The following is an 8,064-nucleotide window of genomic DNA, read 5'->3' on the forward strand; positions in this document are numbered from 1 at the left end:
ATAAATAACTTAACAGACAGTATTGTTACCTAAATACTAGATAAATATCACAACAGTAAATTTATTATTCTCTGGTTGTATTTTATACATATAATAACTGTTTTATGATACTTAATAAATTATCATATACTTGAAGTGAAAGATTCCAGATCTTTTATATTTGTCTCAAAAACTTAACTGTAAATAAACATTTACATTGAGTCAAAAATTTGTATACGGCCTGAAGAACGAAGTCCTCGCACATTGTTTTGTTCTAGTGGTATTTTAGACCCATCATTACACCATTGACTATGAGTAAATTTAAACCTATATAATTAAATATATCTTATTAATACAATCACCTACTTTGATAAATATAAAACATTATTTTCAATTACTTTCAATTAAACAAATAAAATAAAATTAGTAAATATATTTTCATATCATTTCTAACTGAAAGACATTTATTTAAAATAATATTAAATACTTACAATTTAAGATTTTTTTTAACATGTAAATTGCTTCCAAATGCAGATACAGGTAAATTATCAGTTATTTCAATTGCCTTAATATTTACAGGATTTGGCAATAAAGTTATTAATTCCTGTTTATCTTTTTCATTAGATTTCTGCGAATGATGTTTATTGCGCCCTTCTTTCAAATATTCTATTCGTCTTAATTCCCTCAGTCGTTGCATATCCCATCTTAAGTATGAAAACATAATGTTAAAACCTTATGTAAATATATTAAAAATATCTAACAAAAATCACCTTTTTCTTTTACGTTCGCTTAGTTCAAGTCTAGAATGCCTGTTTTCAAAAATATCATCAGACATATTTTCAGTACCTTCCATTGAATACCAACTTGAGTATGGTTTAATCCTCCAACTAGGAATCTAAAAAATAAAAAATAATCATAAACAGTCAACATCTGAATATATTTTTACCTAAATTTTTATTTACTTCTAAATTACTATTAGAGTTTTCAGAAATGGGTTCATCTTTTACAGGATCATAATTTCCTAAGCATGTGTAATACGCATTATCTGCTGTGATCAAAGAAAACTCCTGCATTTTACCTGAACCTGATTCATCTATACAAAAAATAAATTTAAATCATATTTTCATGAGAAGATATGTTATCAAAAAAAAAAATACTTGATTTTGCACGAGTACTCCTAGTTCTTTGTCGTTTTATCTGGCTAGGCTCTAATGGATTGGAGTTGGGTAATTTATTGGCCACTTGTCGGTTCCTACGTCTTCTAGGTTTAACTTCTTGTAGTTCAACTGTACTCATATCACCCATACCAGATGAACATGTCGAAGATACAGGTGTAAACGGGAGTACATCTAAGGGATCATCTCTAGCTGCACTTACATTATTAGTAGAGTGTTTTTCAAATTCTTCTACTTTACGTTTCCACTACACAGAAAATAAGACATGAACAATTTTACATAACATTAGCATCACCAAAAGCGATACAATTAATAAACATTCAAATGACTAGTTACGTAATATATTTCCTCGGACATCTGTTTAATCTTTTCATTCATTTTCTTGATTTCATCAAGCGCCATATTATGTACCTGAAGGGAGACCACTTCGGAGGTGTTTGACGACGAATAGGTACCATTGTTAGTGACAGTAGCCACTATCTGGTCACCGTTACCTGTTATCTTGGACGTGGCCAGGACCATTTCGTTTTTGTCATCGAGCGCTTGCTCGCAACGGTTCACGTATCCACCTCCGCTACCGCCGTTGACCATCCGGCACTCGGCTTTTGGCATCACCACGGTGCATGCACCTCCATTACATCTGCTCGTGTTTATCATCTGACCGACTCAACAGGCACTGCACTACCAAGTTGCACTGCGAATCGCTGACACGCGATCGGCCCAGCACCACGAGAGAAACTCGGAAGCAGAAACGACCTAGCTAAGAAAACTGACCGACGGCGGAAAATGTTTGGCGGGGTGCACGCACCCGTACGATAGTAACTGGTAACAGCAACTATTACTGTGTATGCGCCGTGTACAACGTATCCGAAGGACGAGGAATTAAACGTTTTCGGGAGCACGCGACACACAAAGACGGCGAGGATGACAACGACCGACGAACTTAGGCGACTCAGGATTATGACAACAATAGTAGGAGAATATCTTGAGCGCAGGACCACACCAGCACACACATTCAAACTACAAACAAATGCGTTATCAGCGCGCAAGGACGGCGCGCGAGACAATCGGCTTACACAGTCTGGTCAACGTAACGCGCTCACCGATACACTGTGTTAGTGTACAGTGTACACTTTTGAATCCGGAGCATACCGCACGTCTGGTTCATACCGCACTGTGTTGACGGCGGTTCTTGTTCTTATGACATTTTCATGCATTCTTATTTATAGGGGCTCGCCATCTCTCGTTCGAACGAGATTGTTGGTAGTTGTTTTCTTCGCGTGAATGAAAATTATTGATTATTGTACTTATTTTTTGTACAGAGCTAAGCTGTCAGTAAAAACTTCAATTCTCAACGGGATTACATATTACTGAACACTAACCATTCTTGTTGAAACTATACTCGAAACTATTACTTTTTCTTACTACCACATCACTAATTTCGAGTTTGTTATTACATAGGTAAGCTTTTATATGTTAAACCTGCTATTATTTATTTTCCATTTTTATTACATTTAATGTACCTCTTATTTTTTTATTTATCCTTGCAAATGTATAATATGTTGTCATTCTAATAGGAATATGTTACCTATTCAAGATACGGTATGCAATCTTCATTATGTATTATGAAAATGTTAGCTTGTTTTTGTAATTAGGTGGCAAACATTGATTTATAAATAATTTTTATTTAATTTTCTCTTACTTATTATATTAACTATCTTCTTTATTACATTTTATATTATTACGAATATTATAACTTGCAAATATGTTGATAATAAATTGTATGTGTCTTAAATAATTATTTGATTAAAAATGTAAAATAAAGTTACTGTTTTCAAAATTATAGTTCTTACATGAATTTATAACAAACTAAAACTACTAATATTATGTTATTATGAGTTCATCAATAGTTATATATATATATATTAAATGTACAGATTAAATTTAGTTTTAAATATTAAATCAATGTATTTTTTTGTTTAAGATACAAGTATCCTGATTAAAATGCCTAAAAAAAGAATAAATACTAATGATAAACCAATACAAAGGCCACAAAGAAATATGGTAATTGTTGATTTAATTTAATTAATTTAATATTTATAAATAGTTATTTTTGATAAAATATTTTGTTACAGAAAGCCAAAAAAGTATTTGATCCATCTGATAATTATTTACCGAAAAAAAGAAATAAATATTCATCAAGTAAACCAGTAAATTTTATTAAATCTAATAATGTAAAAAACCGTAATAAAAAAAAAAAACAGAAAGCTATAGACAAAAATAGTTTAAAAAATGATTTATCCGAATGTTCAGCTGAAGAGAGCATTCCTGAAAGTGAACATTCTTATTCACCATCAAATCCTCCAATTTCACCTACTGAAATAACTCAAAAAAAAATGGCAGATGATTGTTTTATGTGCAATACCATTGGTGACATAAACGATATTATTGACTGTCCAATATGTTTAATTAAAGGTAATAATACTTATAATATGATTGTCAAAAAGTAAGATTAAAAAAAATCATATTTAATTATTTTCTATTTTTAATGGTATGAATGAAATGTAGAAAAGTGAAATAACTTTTTCATTAAATAAAAAAATTTTTCCTGAAAATTGTTTCATTTTAACTTTTTTAATGTTTGAAAAGGTCATTAAAACTACTCTTATTTTCACTATTTGTAATTTATTATTCTTTTCATGTTCTTGTGTTTCTATTATCTAATTTATAATATATTGAAAAAATTCTCAAAAATAATACACAAACATTTTAAGGTATAAAATGTATAAACTCATATTAAACCATGAGTTGTCAGTATATAGTAACTCATAGGGTATAGTATTTATGGGCTGCCTCTATGTTGTACTCTGGGTATTTTACCATTATCTTGATTGCCACTTATCATTTTTGTTTTATATAATACATAATATTTAAAAAAATGTTTAATCATATTGATCACCTAATGATTTTTAATAACAAAAGAATACCGTAAACAATGTTAAGTTACAAAGTTGATTATACAAATCCTTTAATAAATTTATTATTCATTATTTTGTCAAATTTTCCTTGACTAAGCTTGATTAGTTAGTTCTGTCTTGCAGATATCCTCAACCTAATCTACAATACTCACTTGTGTCATTGCTGTGCAGCTATTAGAATCTTAATAAAAAAAACTTATTAGAACAATTTATGTGTATTTTACAGTTCATAAAGACTGTTTAGTTATTAAAGAGCCTATGTGGAAGTTTAAGCTTGATTTATGTCCCTGGCTCTGTGAATCTTGCAGACAATTTCATTGTTGCCAATGTCTTAAAAGTGAAACGGACTCGGTTAGTTAAAAAATTATAATATTTATTAATTGGTGAAAAATGGTGATATTATACTTTTTTTTCAGGAATTTTTGAGTTGCATAACTTGTAAAGTTGGTTTACATTCTAATTGCATTGAATCATGTAGGATTAAACCATTAGAAACTATAAGAAATCTTGGCATATTTGTGTGTATACCTTGTTTAACATTGGCCACAGACAGATTACCAGAAGAAGAAGAAGAAGAAGAAGAAGAAGAAAGATGGCATGAAATAGAAATGGAAGAAATAGATGAAAAAGCCGTGGAAGAAGAAGAGGAAGAAGAAAATGAAAGAGTCCTGGATGAAAGTGACGAAGAGAAGTTTGAAAAAGAAGAAGTAGAAGAAGAAAGTGAAGAAGAAATAGGTAATATAATGATGATTGATTATTTATTGCTGTTTATAACTAATTAATTATCTATTTATTCAGAATTTGTTAATACATCATCAGACGAAAATAATATGGAAGATAATGATAACAACAGTATTAATTCAGATAAATCTTATAATTCATCTATTGACTATGAAAAAGAGTTTACTGAAGTTCCAAATGTAAACATTCCAAATGTAACTAGGTGGAATAAATACCAAGTATATGAATATTTAGCAGATCGTTTACCTAAAGAAGTACTTGTTAAAATAATAACAAATGTATGATATTATTAATTATATTATTTTTATGTAGATATAATCAATGGTATTTTCAGCAATTATTGTCTTTTCCAGAACAGTAGTTTCTAATTTAAATATGCCACTGAATGTAGTATTTACTTAGCTACTTTATATAGTATACATTTTATATACCATTCAATTATTCATTAGTTATGAATTTATATTTTTATTCTATTATATCTTATATTTCATTATTTTAGGAAATTGATGGCCGTGCTTTACAATTACTTCGACGATCAGATATCACGTTACATATGGGTTTGAAACTTGGACACGCCATGAAATTATACAAACAAGTTCGAATTTTACAAACACAAAGTACATACCATAAAACTTATTGGGAATAATTATTTCACTAATCATCAAATAAAATAAAGTATGTGTTAATGATTTTTTTTTTTTTTATAAAATGTAATTATTTATTTTAAATACAATTGTTTTGATATTTAAATTTAATATTGAAACATAAATTATGTTAAACTCTTGACAATGATCTCATGGTGAGATTTTTAGATAATTTCGGTAAAATTATTTTTAGTATAAAATATTAAATTTATTGTTCTTTACACTACTGATTTTATTATTTGATAATTTTATAAAAATTCAAGTTCATTTCAGTATATAATGGCCAGAAAAATTTTTTGGGTGTAATTAATGAGTAAGAAATCATTTTTTTTATGTACATGCCTACACTAATTATGTTCTTTTTATGATTGCGTGCTTTTCTGAATTTGAATTGTAGTTCATTCAGTCTTTGTCTAAATTCAGCCCTGAGTAGAAAGAAATTATTAGCCACCTCACAAATAAGTTATGTATATAGACCATCAAAATGTCCAATTGTTAAATACTTATAAATGTATTATTTATAATATATTCATTATTAAACTGTAGCTTTATTATTTTAAAATAAGTATTAATAAAAAAAAAAAGTTTTAATCTGTAGCTTAAAACAGTAATTAATGCAGTGTGTAAGTAAATTGTTTAACTTTTATACATATATGTATAAAAAGTACTTTTATTGCAAATTTACTTGGTAATCTTATTAATATTAAAAATAATTATGTATTCAGAATATTGAAATCTTATAATAACTAATGTAAACTACACATTAATCACAATTTTAAAATAAAGATTTTCTTTTAAATATATAATTTTTTTTTTTTAAGTTCCTATTCATTCCAGATGTTAGATATTATATTGACAATGTCATTCCTGTCAAGTAATGCCTGAAATAAATCTATTGATTTTGTATTGTACCAGTCACGGACATTCTTCATTTCAGATATTTGTCTTCTTCCGACATTTCTTTTTCTTTCTATCTTTCCTTGTAATATAAGCTGGACTGTATTGTATCGATGATTATTTCTCATAATGTATCCAATGTATTCAAGCTTTCAAGCTTTTATTGTAGTTAATAGTTTCTTCTATAAATATATAATACACTCATATTATTAAGTTATATACAATATAGATTTTTATTGTAATAGGAATTAACAATCTCCAAATAAAAAAAAAGTTATATATAAAATGTATGAGTATTGGTACACCACTGTATATTTAACACATAAATCTCAATTATGTGGTTCTATGAACGTTTTTTTAAAAATTATTTTTGTTGCATGAACTGAGGGTCTATTTTATATTCTATACAAACCAATTCCATGCTTACTAATGTGCCTATTGATGTGTCCATTACAATCTATCTATTTTCGTCGCAACGTGTGTTCATTAATTATAATTTTAATAAAATGTAGCCGAAGAAAAATATAACTTTTGAAAATATAAATGGATAAATTCTTATTATTTTAAAAAATCCTTAAACTTTTTTTTTTTCGTGCATAGTTAAGGATTTTTAATGCATATTTGATCAAATGCACCATCGGTAGGATTTATGAAGCTTTTAAAATTGATGACCTGGAACATCTGACTGCCACTGGACTTTCTGTTCTCGAGTACTTGAAAGGACCGCCTAGAGAACAAGACGTGATCGACTGCGCTTCTGAGTGGATTTACGCATCATCGATTTACGATCTTGCATCAAAAATGTTTTTAGTAAAAACTGATATGCCCCAGTGTTCTTGATATTCGACTATTCTATATTTCACCGGAAGGCACTGGGAGGAACTAGATGGCGAACGACTACGGTTAAGTCTACAGGTAGAATTCTCACCGTCAGAGTTGTTAGTGGTCCAAATCCGTGATGCCCGGTCGACCAATCCAGGTAACCAGGTTGCTCACTGCTGTCGAGGTGGCTCGCAATTATTCGTCTTCCCACCAGTAATGGATAGAGTGACGGAGGCCTGGTCAACCAGGTTCCGCTACATTGGAACCGGTGTTGACACCGGAACCACCCACTCCTGCCGACCACTAGGGTTCCGAAGCCTCTGAAGTGGTAACAATACTCGACTGATAGTAACTCATATTGTGGTTTTTCAAGTGATTTCCTCCACTACATTTTAACCCTACAGCCAGGCAGTGGTGTAACTGAGAATGTTTGATGGGAGGGGATCAAAATCAATTTGTAGGGTAAACTTGTGGGGGCCTTTGCCCCCACGGCCCACACACCCCTTATTTATATTTTGTATAATTTAATAACTCAACACATGTAATGTATTTTATTAAGCACAAGTACACAGCTATTATAATTACTAACCTCGGACATACTGTTTATTATTTACCTAATTGATTTGTTTTTGTGATAATTCATCTTTATAATGATTACAAAAAGTTTAATGTCGCAATGAAAAGCATAAATACTTATATTATTTTTTTAAATTTAAATGAATTGTAATTAACTTAATTTATATTATTATGTTTGATCGACTGTTGTGATTAAGTTTATAGAAATTTATCGCAGCCAAGAATGCCTATGAGATACAAGCAACAAAAATG

At 29.4% G+C, this 8,064-nt stretch overlaps 2 protein-coding genes across 4 annotated transcripts; one reads left to right on the forward strand and one right to left on the reverse strand.

The window, feature by feature from the left end:
* On the reverse strand, positions 1-2,179 carry LOC112679544 (male-specific lethal 1 homolog). The gene is made up of 6 exons (XM_025549395.1): positions 1,491-2,179; positions 1,137-1,401; positions 942-1,072; positions 750-874; positions 471-683; positions 1-306 (listed from the first exon to the last, which is right to left on the reverse strand). The coding sequence occupies exons 1-6, from the start codon at positions 1,809-1,811 to the stop codon at positions 192-194; spliced, it is 1,170 nt and encodes a 389-aa protein (XP_025405180.1). The 5' UTR covers positions 1,812-2,179; the 3' UTR covers positions 1-191.
* A 164-nt stretch (positions 2,180-2,343) lies between these two features.
* LOC112679542 lies at positions 2,344-5,578 on the forward strand. 3 transcript variants are annotated; one of them, XM_025549393.1, is made up of 7 exons: positions 2,344-2,615; positions 3,139-3,218; positions 3,290-3,629; positions 4,359-4,483; positions 4,549-4,867; positions 4,931-5,127; positions 5,373-5,578. In XM_025549393.1, exons 2-7 carry the CDS (start codon positions 3,159-3,161, stop codon positions 5,517-5,519), a joined length of 1,188 nt encoding a protein of 395 aa, XP_025405178.1. In that variant the 5' UTR covers positions 2,344-2,615; positions 3,139-3,158; the 3' UTR covers positions 5,520-5,578. The 3 variants fall into 3 exon arrangements, with proteins under 3 accessions (XP_025405178.1, XP_025405179.1, XP_025405177.1); XM_025549394.1 differs by lacking the exon at positions 5,373-5,578 and adding an exon at positions 5,186-5,339; XM_025549392.1 differs by having other exon boundaries at positions 2,346-2,615; positions 4,931-5,151; positions 5,373-5,577.
* Positions 5,579-8,064: the final 2,486 nt, after the last annotated feature.

This window comes from Sipha flava, unplaced genomic scaffold (genome assembly GCF_003268045.1).
Source record: "Sipha flava isolate LNK unplaced genomic scaffold, YSA_version1 164_pilon_pilon, whole genome shotgun sequence".
Classification (NCBI taxonomy): domain Eukaryota; kingdom Metazoa; phylum Arthropoda; class Insecta; order Hemiptera; family Aphididae; genus Sipha; species Sipha flava.